Source organism: Panthera pardus, unplaced genomic scaffold (genome assembly GCF_024362965.1).
Source record: "Panthera pardus isolate Hobbes unplaced genomic scaffold, ASM2436296v1 HiC_scaffold_21, whole genome shotgun sequence".
NCBI lineage: Eukaryota > Metazoa > Chordata > Mammalia > Carnivora > Felidae > Panthera > Panthera pardus.
In genome coordinates this window covers 56,208,515-56,227,058 of record NW_026526777.1, presented here as the reverse complement: position 1 = coordinate 56,227,058, position 18,544 = coordinate 56,208,515, and the positions used below count along the sequence as shown (strand labels likewise).

The following is an 18,544-nucleotide window of genomic DNA, read 5'->3' as shown; positions in this document are numbered from 1 at the left end:
AAAGTGTGAAGCTGGAAATTGTTTACTAAATATTTCAGGGGTGAGTACGTTGGGATTACCACTTGAGAATGAAATGTGTTGCATTGTTTTGTAAAGTTAAACAGGCATATACCCTAAATCGCTACAATTCTGCTCCTAGTTACATAGCTCAGAAAATTCTAGCACGTATGCACAATAAGGCTTGTTCTAGACTTATCAGAGCAGTATTGTGAATAATAGAAAAAGAAAAACCAAAAGAGAGCTCCAAAGTAATTTGGCAGGAGAATGGATGAATACATCTGAATTATTTGTATACAATACAAATTGTATATTATATGGTATTAAGCAGCAGAGAAAGTTTATGAACTAGAACTACACAAACCACGTGGATGAATATTAGAAACATTTTACTGAATGAAAAGAGCAAATTGCAGATTACATACAATATAACTTTTAAAATTTTTTCAGTATAACATATACAATAAAATGGATTCTTTTTGGTGTGCAGTTCTATGCGTTTTGATAAGTGCATAAGTCATGTAACCACTACACAATCAAAATATAACACAATTCTATCATCCTTTCAAGTTCCTTTGTGTTCGTTACGATTCATCCTATTCCCCAACCCCAGATTCTGGTAAGTACTGATCTGTTTTCTGTTCCTACAACGTTTCCTTTTCCAGAATGTCATCTAAATATAATCGTATGTGATGTAGCCTTTTAAGCCTGATTTCTGCCACTCAGATAATACATTTGGGAGTCATCCATGTTGTGTTTCAGAAATTTATTCCTATTTGATTGTTAGGTAATATGTTACTTATGAATGTACTGCACTTTATTCATTTACTACTTTTGGGTTCTTTCTAACTTTTGGTGACTATGAATAAAAACACTATAAACATTTACATACAGGTTTTTTGTGTGAGCCAAAGTTTTCTTTTCTCTTGCACAAACACCAAAGAATAAGACTGCTCAGTTTATGGCAAATATATGAATAACTCTACAAAATTGGCAAACCGTTTTCCAAAGTGGCTGGGCCATTTTGCATTCCCACCAATGACGGAGGAGTTCAGATTGACCCACATTCTCACCAGCACTTGGTTTTGTCAAGGTTTTTTGTTTGTTTGTTTACTGTAATCATCCTACCAGGTGTGTAGCCATTTGACTGAAGTTGTATTTCCATGGTGATAAATGGTCTGGCATCTTTCCATGTTCTTATTTACCATTTGTGTACCATGTTTGAAGTCTCTGTTCAAATACTTTGTTCATTTTTATGGTTTTGCTATATTGGTCAAACTGATCAGGGATAGCGGCAGACAGAGATGGAGAGAAATTATTGATTTATGAAATGAAAGGCCATAATTGAGATTTTACAGGTATATATAAAAATGATAAGGAAACACTGTACATAAGTTTACACTGACAAATTCAACAACTTCAAATGGGCAAATATCTTGAAAGACACTTATTATAGACAAGAAGAAATAGAAAATGGTAACCCTATACTGTTAAAAATTTTGTAAATCTGAGTCTAGTTAACACACAATGTTATGTTAGTTTCAGGTGTATAACAGTGATTCTTCATGTCTGTAAGTTATGCTATCCTCACAAGTGTAGCTGCCATGTGTCACCATATAATGCTGTTACAATACAATATTATTTATTTGAATCTTTTTTTTTCTTAGCTAAAGTTTTATCTATTTTGCTTATCTTTTCAAAAATCAGCTCATGGTTTTGTTGATTTAAAAAAATGTTTTTTTAATGTTTATTTCTGGGAGAGGGAGCAAGAGAGACAGAACATGAGCAGGGGAGGGGCAGAGAGAGACGGAGACACAGAATCAGAAACAGACTCCAGGCTCAGAGCTGTCAGCACAGAGCCCGATATGGGGCTTGAACCCACGGACAGCGAGATCATGACCTGAGCTGAAGTCAGACACTTAATTGCTGAATCGACTGGTGCCTCTTTGTTGATTTTTTTTCTATTGTTTTATCTAGTCTTTTTTTCTGCTTTGATCTTTGTTACTTTTTTTTCTTCTGTTCTCCTGTTTCTAGTTACTTGAGGTATAAGGTTAGGTTGTTTATTTAAGATTTTTCTTTTTTCCTGAAGTAGGCATTTATGAATATAAATTTCATTCTTAGTACTGCTTTTGCTGTATCCCATTCATTTTGGTATATTGTGTTTCTGTTTTCATTTGTTTCAAGATATTTTTTGATTTCCCTTTTGATTTCTTATTTGACCCATTAAGTTGTTCAGGACTGTGTTAATTTCCACATATTTGTGAATTTTCCAGCTTCCCTTCTGCTATTGATTTTTAATTTCATTACACTGTGAAGATACTAGATATGATTTCAGTCTTCTTAAGTTTATTAATACTTATTTTTTAACCTAACATGTGATCTGTCCTGTGATCTATCATTCCTGGAGAATGAGACACGTGCACTTGAGAAGAATGTGTTCTCTGCTGTTGTCAGATGGAACGTTTTCTATATATCTGTTAGGCCCATTTGGTCTATAGTGTTGTCAAAGTCTACTGTTTTCCTATTAATTTTGTCTGGATTTTCTATCCATTATTGAAAGTGGGGTACTGATATTTCCTACTATTATTGTATTCCTATTTCTCCTTTCAGTTCTGTCAATGTTTGCTTTCTATATTTAGGTGCTGTCATATTGGGTGCATATATATTTATAATTATATATTTTCCTGGTTGTCAGCAGGGCTTTATTCTTTTATGGAGGCTCTAGAGGAGAATCCATTTCTTTGTCTTTTTCAGCTTTTAGAGGCCATCCACATTCCTTTACTCATGGCCTCTGTTCTCCATCTTCAAAGCCAGCAACAGTGACCAAGTCCTTTTCAAACTACCATCTTGCTAGTGCGCCTTCTGTCATCACATCTCTCTTTCTTTCTTCTTCTTTTTTTTTTTTTAAATTTATTTATTTTTGAGAGACAGAGAGACAGAGCACAAGTGGGGAGGGGCAGAGAGAGAAGGAGACAGACTCCGAAGCAGGCTCTAGTCTCTGAGCCATCAGCACAGAGCCTGATGTGGGGCCTGAACTCACAAACCACGAGATCATGACCCAAGCCGAAGTCGGACACCTAACTGAGCCACCCAGGCGCCCCTGTCATCACATCTTTCTAAGACCACTGCCAGGAAAGGTTTCCCTAAAGAATTTTAAGGATTGTGTGGGCCCACCCGGATAATCCAGAATAGTCTATCTTAAAAAAGTCCTTAACATTAGTCATATCTGCCAAGTCCCTTTTGCATATAAGGTAATATATTTACAGGTTCCAGGGATTAGGATGCGGGCATTTTGGGGGGAGGACGAGAGCATTATCTTGCCTACCAAAACACCCACTATACTGGTTAATTTAAAACATCAGACAATACCAAATGTTGGCAAGAATATGGAGCAGTTAGAGTTCTATATTGCTTGTGAGGATGCAAAATGGCACAACCATTTTGGAAAACAATTAGCAACCTCTTCAACAGTAAGCATAGATCTACCACGTGACCCAGTAATTCCACTTCTAGATATTTACCCAAGAGAAATGAAAACATATGTCTACAGAAATGGGTGTCCACGAATGTTCATGGCTGTTTGCATAATAATACAAAACTGGAAACAACCCAAATGTGCATCAATATATCGATTGATACAAATGGTGGGATATTCACATTATGGATATTACTCAGCATTAAAAAACAAACCTAACTGCTGATATACACAGCAACATGAATAAATCTAAAAACATTATGGGGGTGCCTGGGTGGCTCAGTCAGTTAAGCATCCAACTTCAGCTCAGGTCATGATCTCATTCATGGTTTGTGGGTTCAAGCCCCATGTCAGGCTCTGTGTTGATAGCTTAGAGCCTGGAGTGTGTTTCAGACCCTGCCTCTCTCTCTCTCTCTCTCTCTCTCTCCCCCTCTCCCACTCATGCTCCATCTCCTTCTGTCTCTAAAAAAATGAATAAATGTTAAAAAAATTTTTTTAAACATTATGATAAAAGAAACAGATGGTTTGATTCTGGCAAAGAAGCAAAAAGCAAACTGAGGGCAAAGCACAAGCTAACACCCTGCACCCACCCCACCCCCAGGTGGGGGGTGACATGATATGGGTGACATTTCTCTAAGAAAAGAGAAAAACAAATGGTTAACTAATAGAGATCATAGTCATTCAGGACACGAGTCTCCATCAGTTTACAACTGTCTTAATGATTAGCAAAAAAAATGCAATCTCCAGAAACCTATAGATTCAATTTCCTGGACTCTAAAGTCACCCTTGCCTCCATAGGAAAGAAAATCTTATATAATCAGTCACTCCTCACAACCCCAGTGCAGCTTTTTCTGCCTATGGGACCTGTCTCCATACTATAATAAAAACACCTTTTTGCACTGAAAATGTCTCAAGAATTCTTTCTTGGCTGTTGGCTCCCAAACCCCACTTCAAACCACATCAATATCATGAATGAGAAATTCTTCAATATATATATATATTTAAAAAAAAAGGCAGATAAGTGATTGCTTGTGCCAGGCATAGAGGACAGACAGACTGAATCAGGATGGGGAACATTTGGGTTATTTATACATTTGTCAAAACCCATCAAACTGTAGACTTAAAATGCCTTTCCTTTACTGGATATCAATTATTCCTCAATTTGGTTGTTTTAAAGGGTATAACAAACAAGGAAATTGGAAATTCATATTTAGATATAATCAAATTACATAATTACAAAGATAAAAAGAAGATTTCAGATGCCATCACTGTTTTTAAATATATATATATATATATATTAATTTAATCTTTCCCTCTTATTGCAACCCAGTGGATTATAAATTTTTTGAGTGAAGAAACCAATCCCATTCAGCATGTGGAAACTGTGGTGATGGTTAAGAGCCTGAATTTGGAGTCAGAACTGGGTTAGAATATCTGATCCACCATTTATTTACTCTTTGACCGTGGGCAAGCTAAACATTATAAGCTACAATTCTCTCATCTATAAAATAAGAATGGTAATAGTTTATGTATCTTAGAGTTAATTATGATGTTAAATGAAATAGCATACATAAATTTATAACAGGGTGATTATGGTAATGTTAATGATTGTTATTAGGTAAACTAGGGGTTCAAAAACCATATGTTAATCATGTGACTCTGAACACTTAAGCTGTGTCTTCTTCATTTAGAAAAATTGGGATAAATACCCAAAATGTAGAAGATTGGGGTGAGTAGGGATGCCTGGGTGGCTCAGTCAGTTGAGCATCTGACTCTTGATTTCGGCCCAGGTCGTGATCTCAGGGTCATGGGATAGAGCCCCGTATTGCTTAAGATTCCCTCTCTCTCTCTCTGTCTCTCTCCCTCCCTCAGCCCCTTGCCCCCACTCATGCTCCCTCTAAAAAAAAAAAAAAAAAAAAAAAAAAAAAAAAAAATGATTGGGTGAGTACAAAATGAGTTAATCTTGCAGACCATACAATTATATGAAAATCATTATTTCAGCTTCATCTTTAAATTGGTCAACTGCATTTTTAACACTGTAGCAGCAGTGAGGAGTTTCAAAGTATTGAAGAAAGTGATTGCTACTTCTTGAGTCTTATAATTTAACATAGAAGAGAAGGAATACAAAGGCACATAAAGCTCTCTATGACAGAACCATTTAAATGCAAATAACCCCAGTAATAAACCTGCATTCCAAGGATGGTTCCTGGAGGGCTTCGGAGCTGTAACAGTCAGGCTGCCTTGCTTTGGAAGGCCTTCTTGTTACTGTCACAGTTTGCCCCGACAAGCAAAACTTCCTCCTGGAAGCTTTTCCTGAACTCCAGACTTAGTAAAGTGACTTCTTCGTTCTCCTACTGCATTTACTGTATATGAAGGGCATAATTTGTTTATGCTTCTATTTTTTCTTTTTCTTTTTTCCAATATATGAAATTTATTGTCAGAGCTTCTATCTTTTCTAATAAGAGTGCTTAAAAAGGTATAAAATCATGGATTTCCAATTACATTTCTAATCATAGTGCTTGGCACATAGTCACAACTAATAAATGATAACTGCTACTGTATCAGATATAATTACAGCCTTCAAGGAGCCTGTAATCACCAGGTACATAATCACCAGTTTACTTGTATGTAAACAAATAAATGCTGAACATATTAATGCTTGTCATAATGGCAGCATGAAACAAGTAGAATGTTGGCATAAAGGAGGGAATAACCCACTCATCATGGTGGATAGAGTTAGGGTGAGGCTCACAAAGGACGAAAAAAAATTTTAGCAGAGAGCATAATTGGGAAGGAGAAGCCAATAGTACATATAAAGACACAAAAGCTTGAAACATCAAGGGATGTTTTACTAACTGCAAATAGTTTGAGGTGTTTAGAGAATTAAGTTTGAGTAAGAGCAGTAAAAATAACTTTGAAAAAGCCAGCAGGGACAAGATGATGTGAGAGAATCATCTGGTGTAAGAGAATATGATATTTGGATATTTTCTGCAGGCATGGGGAGCCACAAAACTGTTTTTATTTGTAATATTTTTATTTATTTTTGAGAGACAGCAAGAGACAGAACACGAGTGGGAGAGGGGCAGAGAAGGAGGGAGATACAGAATCTGAAGCAGGCTCTAGGCTCTGAGCTGTCAGCACAGAGCCCAACGTGAGGCTTGAACTCATGAACCACGAGATCATCACCTGAGCTGAAGTCAGACGCTTAACCGACTGAGCCACCTAGGCTGCCCGAAACTATTTTATTATAGGAAAGTCATGTTGAAATTGATTACTTTTGGCAATACTAATTGTTCTATATTTTACCACACAGCAACATAGGGCAGAGGTGAAGGAATTACATTTTTATTCTCCAAATATGATGCTTTTAAATTTCCTGATATGCTTCAAGAGTCCATAGAAAATCCTTTCTTACCTTGTGACTGCCTTTGGGATATCATCAAATGGCCATGGTGGTCCAAAGAGTCCACATCCACTGGCTATTAATGCAGCCATCTTCTCACTTTTCAAATTAATTTGAGCTCACAATGCACATCTTAGAGCAAAGAAGATTTCAATTAAAAAGGACCCTTTAAAATACATCCTCTTCTTAAGAGTGGTAACCTCTGTTTTCAACTGGTATGACATCAGACAATAACTATGACATCATTGGGTTGCTCCAAGGGTGAGGACAAGGAAGCCGGTGACCCACTAGGATAATAAATAATGACACTCTGTGCTTTTCTCCTTCCTCAGGTTCTCTTACAGCCTGAACCATACTTTGAGAAAATAGTTGTGTGGTATGTCAAGCTGGTGATTCTTAAAGACATGCATACTGGGCACAGTGTAAGTGGAAGATGTGCGCATTTAGTCGTACATGATTTGTTCACATACAAAACCCCAGTGTTTGTGAATTTGCGTATGTGAATGTATACATACATGTTCAATTGGAAGTTTCCTGCAAGAAAGCATAGCTGTTGTAGCATAGCTGTTGTTATGCTTTCGGAAAAATGCACATGGCATGGTGAGGAAGAAGATCTGAATATATTCATCCAGATTAGCTGCATTTATTAATTTAACCAAAATTTGTGAGAAGGCATTGCTTTAGACTTAAGTATGCAGAAATGAATAGACGTAGTTCCTGACTTGAAGAATTGTACTAAATCCAGTAGGGATACACATAGGGTGAATAAATGAAATTCAAATACATTCTGTGGTAGAGCTATTATGTACCTCTGTAGAAATCAAGACGACTATGGAATCATTAATCAGGCATTTAATGCCGCTTCCAAACAAGGCATTTAAGAATTGAGGCTATAAAGTGAATGAAATACAGACCTTACCCTAAAGGAGGAGTTCAAAGTCTATGAATAGGCGATCAGAGAACAAGTAATTGGTGTCTCAGCCATATTTCCCACACACCTACACCCCAAGTCAAGTTTTAATTGGTTTTGTTTTCTTTTTCTGGATCCTGTTGTTTCAAACCATCTTACCCATTAATTTTGTTCTTATAAGTAGATGGCACACCATCTCTTTTCAACTTATTGCTTCAATTCATAATCTCTCACAGTGAAACAAGTTCTGTGCGAGTTGTAGATATTAAGTGCATCCAATCTCTCATTCCGTACACATTTGTTTAGTGCATATTATGTGTTCCAGGCACTGTTCGAGCTCAAGTAGAAGTCCCAACAGGGTAAATTCAGGCAATGGCTATAGTAGCAACCAGATGTTTCCTCCGAAGTCTTAGTAGCAGAAAATGTATAGAGCTGTAAAGTGTATGGTACAACTACCACCACATACCTCTGCTGTAATGAGTTGAAAGCTATTTGGTCCCCAAGGAGTGCTCTCTCTTCCTCACCTCTTTAAGAAAGGTATTGCCGTAACATAAATGTGACATACCCTCCGGGTCATTAAGAACAGAACCAGAACTGCCAGTTCATTCCAAGTCAGTTCCTAGCAACAACGAGTTAACAATAATATCTTTGAAGTTGGGTGAGAAATGAATTTGTGCTTCTAGGGTCAAAATATACTATGTCTCAGTGGGTGACATAGTCCCATAAGTACCGGGCTGACATTAAATCACATGTTACTTGACTTTAAAGCTTTTAACTTTGACTTTTCTTTTCTTCCATTTCCTTTCCCTTCTCTTCCCCCCCTCCTATTTTTTCCTCCCTTCTTTCCCTCCTTCCTTTCTTTCTTTTCATGTGTAGACAGCACATGTGGCATAAAAACAACCACATTGGAAACAGAATTGTATCTGATTTTGAACATTTCCTACCAAATCTGTCTCTCTTCAATGTAGACTTTGCTGTAGCAGGAGACAGAGTAGGTATATATCAACAACCCTGAGAAATGGTTGCAGTGAGGTCAGATTCTTTCCTGTGTGTGTTAGTGACAAAACAGCTTTAATTAATTAATTAATTAATTATTTGTGACAAAAACAGATTTAAAACTCATTTCATGTTAGCTCATCTTTCAGTACCTTGTCCAGGTTGCCCTTTTTTTTTTTTTTTTTTTTTTTTTTCAAAGAGGGAGGGGTGAGAAATAAGATGATCCTATTCCAAGCTTGACAAGTTGTAAAATATTTCTCTCAAATCAGTCTTCTTTCTGCGTTTCCCCCTCATTGGGATGGTAACTGCTTTTTCTTTCCAAAACGAGTCAGGTGAGGATGTCAACGTTGCTCTGAATAAAAGATGCTAGTATGCCATCACAAAAACAAAACAAAGTCGAAACAAAGTAGGGAAAACGCTGCTTGTCCACTTCCCTGAATTGTTCTCCTTGGAGCATGGTGATGTGCATTTCTTTTTGAATCATTTCGTTGATATTAAACCAGGCCCTTGTGCTTTCTAAGCAACAGAAATTGACAAGAGGCCAAATGGACGTTTCATGCAAGGCTTTATTGGGGCTTTTGAGCACAGGGGAGGCAGAACAAAGCAAGAATCCTCAGGCTGACTCTCCCAGGAAAGGTAGAGTTTTTTAAAAGAAACTTGGGTGGAAAAGGGTGATACCTAAGCAAGTAGAAATGGGGATTTATCAGCACCTGTGTATTTTTTTTAATGTTTATTTTTGAGAGAGACAGAGACAGAGACAGAGACAGAGTGTGAGTGGGGGAGGAGCAGAGAGAGAGGGAGACACAGAATCTGAAGCAGGCTCCAGGCTCTGAGCTGTCAGTACAGAGCCCGGTGTGGGGCTCCAACCCATGTACTGTGAGATCATGACCTAAGCTGAAGTCTGATGCCTGACTGACTGAGCCACTCAGGGGCCCCAGCACCTGTGCATTTAAAGGAAAGGTCATGTTTCTTCATGTTAATTGCACCTGTAATTAACACGTTAAACCTCTGCCCTGGGTGTGATTTTTCCTATTATAATGAGGGGGAAAGTCAGTGAAAGTTCAGCACTGGGGTCCACCTGGGTGCAGACTGGTTTAATCTGGTCTTGCCTAATCTCCATAGTAAGCATCCTCCCAAGGACATAGAGTTTTAGGTGTTTGTTTGCTTGTTTGTTTGCTTCCCTGGCGGAGGCAGCCAAAGAATGCTGGATTTGTGGTCAGGGTTGAGGGGACCCGAGTCTAGTCCCTTTTTTCTTGTCCTCACTGAACTCTGTCAGCTAATCACCATGACCAAGTTGACAAGCTGATGGAAATTCCTCCATGTGAACTAAGGAAACATTAACAACTTAAACATTTTTAGTAAGATTGATTTTATTTTACTTTATTAAAATATTTCCGTGGTTCCCAGAATACCTTTTGTTTATAGACCTTCAGATTTGGGGCCAGGATTGATTCTAAGATTATTCTGTTGCCTATACATTTGAGTTATAATATCATTAAAATTGAATAAATCTGAAAAACTTTGGAAGTTCAACTCTATCAATTAAAGAAACTCATATTCTACTTTTTTGTTTTGCTGGTTCATTAACTCAGAGCAAAGAAAAAACAAAACAGGCCACAGGAAATGCTCTCAGCAAATGAGTTTTGAATGACTACTTATAGACAAGGAGAGAAATCATCAAATAAATTGAAACTTACTCTTAAACTTTGTCATAAAGTAGTAGGTTTTGTGTTTAATTTTTTGCATGTAGGCCATTAGGGTGAAGACTATATAGAAATTGGGGCTTTTGCATTTTTTTTCTATTAAATAATACTGTCCCTTGTGGAGAGAGTAGTCAAGGAGAGGAAGATTGGATGATTGTCCTTTATTTACTTCCACCTTAGTAAACATTTATTTTGTTTCAGTTCTATTGGTTTCTACTGGCTCAAAGGTAATTTGTTCTATTGCATTAAAAAACTATGCAGGGGCACCTGAGTGGCTCAGTCGGTTGAACATCCAACTTCAGCTCAGGTCATGATCTCACGTTTCGTGAGTTCGAGCCCCACATCGGGCTCTGTGCTGACAGCTCGGAGCCTGGAGCCTGTTTCAGATTCTGTGTCTCCCTCTTTCTCTGACCCTCCCCTGCTCGCTTTCACTCTGTCTCTCTCAGAAATAAACATTAAAGATATAGACCGGAAGCCAGGATCTTAGTTCTCTTTCCCATCTTGCAAGATGGCGGGCGAAAAAGCTGAGAAGCCGGATGCTAAGGAGAAGAGACCTGAAGCCAAGAAGGCTGATGCTGGTGGCAAGGTTAAGAAGGGTAACCTCAAGGCTAAAACGCCAAAGAAGGGGAAGCCCCACTGCAGCCGAAACCCTGTCCTAGTCAGAGGAATTGGCAGATATTCCCGATCGGCTATGTATTCGAGAAAGGCCATGTACACGAGGAAGTATTCAGCAGCTAAATCCAGGATTGAAAAGAAAAAGAAGGAGAAGGTTCTTGCTACTGTCACAAAACCAGTTGGTGGTGACAAGAATGGTGGTACCCGAGTGGTTAAACTTCGCAAAATGCCTACGTATTATCCTACTGAAGATGTGCCTCGGAAGCTGTTGAGCCACGGCAAAAAACCTTTTAGTCAGCATGTGAGGAAACTGCGAGCTAGCATCACTCCTGGGACCATTTTGATCATCCTCACTGGGCGCCACAGAGGCAAGAGAGTGGGTTTCCTGAAGCAACTGAGCAGTGGCTTGCTACTTGTGACTGGACCTCTGTCCCTTAATCGAGTTCCTCTGCGTAGAACACACCAGAAATTTGTCATTGCCACCTCCACCAAAGTTGATATCAGCAATGTGAAAATCCCCAAACACCTCACTGATGCTTACTTTAAGAAGAAGCAGCTGCGTAAGCCCAGACACCAGGAAGGTGAGATCTTCGACACGGAGAAAGAGAAATATGAGATTACAGAGCAGCGCAAGGTTGATCAGAAAGCTGTGGACTCGCAAATTCTGCCAAAAATCAAAGCCGTTCCTCAGCTTCAGGGCTACCTCCGCTGTGTTTGCTCTCACGAATGGAGTTTACCCTCACAAATTGGTGTTCTAAATTTCTTACAAAGAACCTAATTAAATAACAGATCCATCTCTTTTGTGCCTTTTTTTTTCTTTTTTGTTTTTAATCTTTCTCTGCCCAGAGGTGTGGTTTGACTCTGCGTGCTTGTGGCATCTTGGCCTCTGCTAAGAGCAGTCGGGGTCGGGAGGCTGGCACCAGCTGCAGTGGAAGCTCCACTGTGTCATCGGTTTGGATCAGCGTTCTTGCCATCCTCACCGTCTGGCTTGCCACCCAGCACCCACCAGTAGGGAATAGCGACATTTCCCCAGTCATTACCGAGCAGGTCAGTACTGGGCTATGTGGACAAAAACTAGCTCTTCTCTTCCGGCCACAAACTTTCCTTCCTTTGAATGGGTAATACCCATTTCTCCCCCGTAATCATTGCAATCTTGTATATCTGGTTTTTTAAAAGCATACATAGCAACATAGCAAATGAGTATAATTATTTACCATCTTTTTTTTGTTTGTTTTTTTAACCAAAAAGCCCTTATGCTGTACATACTATTACACAGATGACAAACCGTGTGTTTTGGTCATTCCATAGAAAGTCCCATCTTCAGAGGCACCTGGGTGGGTCAGTTGGTTGGGTGACCGACTTCAACTCAGGTCATGATCTCACAGTTTGTGGGTTCGAGCTCCGCATCGGGCTCTGTGCTGAATGCTTGCTCGGAGCCTAGAACCTGCTTTGGATTCTGTGTCTCCTTCTCTCTCTACCCCTCCCCCACTTGTGCTCTGTCTCAAAAATAAATTAAAAAAAAAAAAAGAAATAAACATTAAAAATTTAAAAAAAAAAAACCAACTGTGCAGTCATATGGAGAGAAGGGGGATGAATATTGAGGACATCGGTCCTAACAGAAACACAATTATAAGAGGGAAAATTATATTTTACAGATGAGGAAGTAGAGATAGTTGGTATAAGTGAGCAGAGCTCAGACGAGTTTCGTAAAATTTTCCTTTTTTATTTTTACCTTTTTTATTATAAAGTAACACAGATATAGACAGCTGTATGAGTCAGGTGCAGACCTTAGTGAATTATTGTATGGCAAACACCCTTGTAATCAGATGGAGATACAGAACTCTTCTAGCCACCTCAGAAGCTCCTCCCAACATCAGCCCCTTTCTTGCCTCCAAAAGTACTCATTATCCTGACTGTGACAGCAGCCACATCCTTGCGTGTGCATCCCTAGATACCATAGTTAGATTTTGCCCATTTTTAAAAACTTGATATGTCTCTTAAGTCTCTGTTTAAATTTACATATTTCTATTCTATCCCCTTCTTTTCCTTACATTACAGCTATTGAGGAGACAGCAGATTTTTACCTCTAGATTTTCCACGTTCTGGATTTGCTGAGCACATACTTATGATGGAGTCTAGTATCTTTCTCCTGAAAAAATATATTTTGTACTAATTTGCAGCTAAATCCAGAGGCTTGATCAAACTCATGCTGGACTCCTTTGGCAAGATAATAAATGGTGTTGTATTATTTACTCAAGGAACACAGTGCCTGCTGTTCACTTCTATTTGCTGTCAGTAACCCCCAGTGCTCAATGCTACCAGTGTTTTTTCAATGTCTTTGTAGTCACTTTGGTTGCTTGAAGCTCATGCTTGAGTATATTTCTTAGGAAGGGCTCATGGCAACAATATTCCTTGAGGATTTGCCTGTTGATAACAGTTGTCTGTGCTTTTTGTACTTGAAGTTCAATATTACTGGATACAAATCTAGCAAGGGAGGGGCAGAGAGAGAGGGGGAGAGAATCTTAAGCAGGTTTCATGCCCATCATGGGGCTCGATCTCACAACTGTGAGATGTTGACCTGAGCTGAAAGAGTCAGGTGCTTAACCAACTGAGCCACCCAGGCGCCCCTCGATGCTATCTTTCTAATGTGATTTGGAAGGATCACCCAAAAAATTATGCTGCCACTACCATCATTCTAGAGTATGCTCTAGGGAATCTGAAGCCCAAGGAGATAAAGTTATTTGTCCAAGATCACACAACTAGCGGCTGAAGATAGATGTATACATAAAGCGTCTTGATAATGCCAGGTACAGATAATCTGCCTAACGCATGCTCTTTCTTCCTTCTTCCCCTCTTCTTCCCAGCCTTCTTCCTTTCCTTCCTTTCTCCAATTCTCCTCATTCCCTCCAGAGCCTATATTTAAAACCAGTGATTTCTGACTTCAAAGCCTCTGCAAGCTCATTTAATATGCTATGCATCTACCCCATAATGTGAAGTCGCTAGAGCTTTTCAACAAATTTAAACAAAATTAACTTTATTAAAACCTATAGTCATCTTGCTCTAAAGAACACTTTCCACTATGTTTTTATGCTCACATTCTTTTCAAATGGAATCTACAAATGTTAGATTCTTTGACACATGCCTCATTAAAATTGGTTTGTTAGAAGTAAATTGGTCCCCTTATTTTAATGAATCCATTTATAGAGATTTTATATAATCCTTTAAAAGCCTTCTTTCTTATCTTCTACTACGGCCTAGGAAACTACATTTGATTAGGAGTCAATGAAATCTGAATCTGAAAAACCTTGATTTCACTTTCAAATTTACAGAATTTCACAGAATTTAAAGAGATTTTTTTTTAATTAACATTTTTTTAAAAAAAGAGATTTTTAAAAATTTCACAGAATTTAAAGAGATTTTAAACTTGGCCAAAGTTGAACGTTCTGCTTTTGAAAAATCTTCTGAAAGATCAATTTTGAGTAGAAAGCTACGCAGCTCTCAGACACAGTTCCCTAAAATTCTAAGCTCCATTGGTTAGGGTGCTTGTCTACTGATGATACTTGACTGAAACAGATTCATTCAAAAATTGAATGCCCCATGAAGGCTCCCAAGGAATTTACACTGTATACTCTGTCATATAAACATTCCAACTTACTAATTCTCCATAATCCTCTATGTAAAGCCAATCAGTAATTAGATCGTGGGGAGCAGAGTTTTGCTTCAGGTATGAAATCACCACACAAGTCCTAAGGGATTTATAGCTCTATTTTAAGCTAGCGCTTTTATAAAATCCTGTTCCAGTTTTTGGCTCTGTAATGGATTTCCCAGGTTGGTGATACACCACACAGAAAACACCGTTTCCTTATTTTTCTTTCCTTGAACTTCCTGCTCTTACTGTGCAGGCTTAGTTCATACTGTTTGAATTTACTTATTGTGGTTTGCATAAAATTACCATTCACTCATCTACACATAGTAGATAATGGTTATTTGCCTATAAATCTAACAGGTACTGAGTTTTATTTACCCTCCTGCTCTGTGGGCACTCTCTGAACAAACCGGCAGTTGTTCTTGAAACATTTTCCATTTTTTATGAGATTTGGACCTGTTTCTCCTTGTTGCTTTGTGTGCTTTTTAGCAGCTTGAGGCTCCTTCTTTCATGGTGTTTACTCTGGAGCTGGTGTGAACAGAGGCCCTTGGAAATGGTAGAGTGTTAATATCCTAGAGGGTGTCCTGCTACATGTAAAAGATCGCGTCGCTAGGGTGCCGGGAGCTGCAGCGGAAGCCGGGCTTTCACAACATGTGCAGATACACTCACAGTCACGAACTGTCACACACCTACGCTCAATCTCTCACGCTCTCCGACGCGCATGTGCAGAAACGGTCCAGGAACCCCCGACCCCACGTTCATCGGGATGTTGCTTTGCATTCATTCTCAGAATATTTGGAGCCTCGCGTGTGTTTCTCATTAATGCTCATGTTTGATTGTCCTAAGTAATTTTTTTTTTTTTTAAGTTAAATCAACCTGAATCAAAAACTGTCACTTTGCTTTAAAGGAGCACAATTAGCTTGCTCTGTGGGCACAAAAAGCAAAGAAAGAAAGAAATGAAATATCTGTGTTTCTTTACATGTGTTTCCATAAATGAGAGTGGCAGTAAGACACGGGAGTACATTTGAGGTTCAGGGGATTTTAAGGAGCTTTTGAACAAATCAAGCACAAAGTAGCATTACTTATACAAAGAAACTCATTCAAAACAGAGCTTGTTAACGGAATGTGGTTTAAAATCATGTGTTTTAAATAGATCTTCAGAACTGAAAGTTACTGGGCCAGAGACTGAGAGGTAATGTAAGCTGATAGCTGAATATAGTAACTATAAATTTGGAGGTGCATTGTTTCACCCCAATCATACGCAGGATAACGTACTTGGGCCTGAATGACTTCATAAATTTCCCAAAATGCAGTTTTCGAATCTATTTCTATTTTACATAACTGCATAGGGCCTCTCTCCAACCTCAGCTTGGTAATGCTGTGCCCCTTTTAAGACAACAGGGAGAAAAAGCTATCTGTCTATCTGTCTATCTAATCTGAACCTAAGTGGCTAAATCAAGTGTTTTAAGATCCAGATATCAGTTTCATGTTGCCTCCTGACTCTTAATTATTCTTTCAGTTCACTCTTTCATTCTACATATTTTAAATAGTGTTTTTTATATTAATCTTTTTTTTTTTTTTTAATTTTCTATATTTGACATCTTGGGTGGCTTGAGGAGAGATTGCCCTCCAGAGGTTATCTAGTTCCTAAAGATAGCAAACGCCTGGCCTATGAGCACACCTTTCATATGCAAACCAACCAATCATAGCTCATACCTCCAATCCCCTCCATTTTCAAATTTTCACACACCAGGCCAGTAGTCTCCTTGCCCTAAATCACCCCAGGGCCAGGTACTAGACAACGAGGGACCACCCTACCCACTGAAATTATTCAGACTATCCAATCCTAAACTTATGCAATGTACTTACCCTGCTTCACTCATTCCTTCCCTCAAACCCCTAATTTTCCCTTTTTTCCTTCTGCCTCCTGACAGATCCAAGTGCTTCCCCATGTGGCTCTGCAAACCATGAAGGGCCCCTTTCTTCTGAGAATTGTAGATAATAAACCGTCTTTTCTTTTAATTTTTTTTTTTTAACGTTTATTTATTTTTGAGACAGAGAGACAGAGCATGAACGGGGGAGGGTCAGAGAGAGAGGGAAACACAGAATCTGAAACAGGCTCCAGGTCTGAGCAGGTCAGCACAGAGCCCGACGCGGGGCTCGAACTCACGGACCTCGAGATCATGACCTGAGCCGAAGTCGGCCGCCCAACCGACTGAGCCACCCAGGCGCCCCATAAACCATCTTTTCAATGGTAGTCATCTTCGGATCTGTCGGCCCCGCCATACCTGATCTAAACAAATCCTGGGTACATTTTCATACCCTTTGGCACCCATTCCTGTTGTAGACTCCAGTCTTCTCTCTAGCTCTTTTTGTTTCCTATTACTAAAGAACTTTCTGACTGTGGACCATGGCTACAGCTATTAGACACTTCTTCTCAGTGAGGGACCCTCTTGTAAAACTCCTGTTCCAGGGAAGTTCCTTGAATGACGGACGGTTAGGCATCAGCCTACCCCTGGCTTTTGTGGTAAAGGTACTCCATTCTGCCAGGCATAACCCAATCTCCACTGCTGCCTCAGGGGTGGAGTAGAGTACATTTGTGATGTGCTTCTCCTGCTGCATCTGCCCTAGGCTCTGCCGTCATCTCAAACCACAACCAGCCTTACGTACTTCATTCATCCCAACTTCAGATCCCAGTCCTCCCATGAAATATAAGAGCCTTCTGCCCAATCGTCCAGGCTCGTTTCTGCTCTTTCTTATATATTTTCTCCACCATCTCCACCCAACCATCTTTCTACTATCTAGTCAAAGTTGTACCAGTCCTTCAATCTTCTATGAAATCTCCAATAATGCCCTCTTCCTTGCATTTGACTGTATTGAATTGAACATTTTATTATTTGTTGTCTTCTTCTATTTCGTGTGCATTTTTCTTATCTAGTTGGATTACTAGCTTTTAAAATACTTGTAAAAAAACCCTGAACTGTAAAAAAAAAAAAGCTTGAAATTTGACAGAGGACTTGAGCATATTATTTATAAGTTGTATTAGTCTGCTTGGACTTCCACAACAAAATCCCACAGGCTGGGTGACTTAAACAGCAGACATTAATTTTCTCAGAGTTCTAGAGGCTAGAATTCCCAGATCAAGGTCAGGTAAGGTGGGTTCCTAGTGAGGACACTCTTCTTGGCTTATAAACATCCACCTCTCACTGAATCCTCTCATGGCCTTTCCAAGATGCTCTCATATGTAAAGAGAGAGAAAGACAGTTCTCTGGCATCTGTTCTTCTAAGGACACCAATCTCATCAAGATCAGGGCTCTTTCCAATGATCTAACTTAACATAATCCCTTTCCTAGACACCCCATCTCCAAATACAGACAGAGATCTGGTGCTTCAACATATGAATCGTAAGGGGACAGAAGTCAAGTGACTATGACCATATCTTTACATTTAAAAAGGAAGATAATACCACTCAAAATTTCTGCCCAAAGTCTACCAAAGGGCTGGACCACGTTAAGTGTTCAGAATATAAATCTTAAATAAAGAATTTTATTCTGTGTATTTATCAAATTGATATAGCAGAACAAGAAGTAAATTTGTGTCACCTGAGATTCTGGAATTAACTTTTCTGGCTTTTAGTGTTGGGTATGGAGAGCTGGATATTGGATACATAGGAGAGCTAGTAGAAAGCCTTCACATGTTCACAGCTGGTTCTTTCCATTGCTACTACACACAGGATGAAATCGTCTATGGTGTAAAATTCTCCTCCTCTCTAAAAGGAAATTTTTAAGAATACGTCAGA

General features: G+C 39.0%; 1 protein-coding gene and 1 pseudogene across 1 annotated transcript in view; one reads left to right on the top strand and one right to left on the bottom strand.

Moving 5' to 3' along the window:
* Window positions 1-8,337, bottom strand: part of KIFAP3 (kinesin associated protein 3) — a 169,472-nt gene extending 161,135 nt beyond the window's left edge. Inside the window, exons 1-2 of the mRNA XM_019424467.2 lie at window positions 8,252-8,337; window positions 6,888-7,007 (exon numbers count right to left, since the gene is read on the bottom strand). Of these exons, the coding sequence (XP_019280012.2) occupies window positions 6,888-6,967 (80 nt within the window). The 5' untranslated portion in view covers window positions 6,968-7,007; window positions 8,252-8,337. The remainder of the gene's footprint in view (window positions 1-6,887; window positions 7,008-8,251) is intronic.
* A 2,627-nt stretch (window positions 8,338-10,964) lies between these two features.
* On the top strand, window positions 10,965-11,895 carry LOC109252203 (60S ribosomal protein L6-like; annotated as a pseudogene).
* The last annotated feature ends 6,649 nt before the right edge of the window (window positions 11,896-18,544 follow it).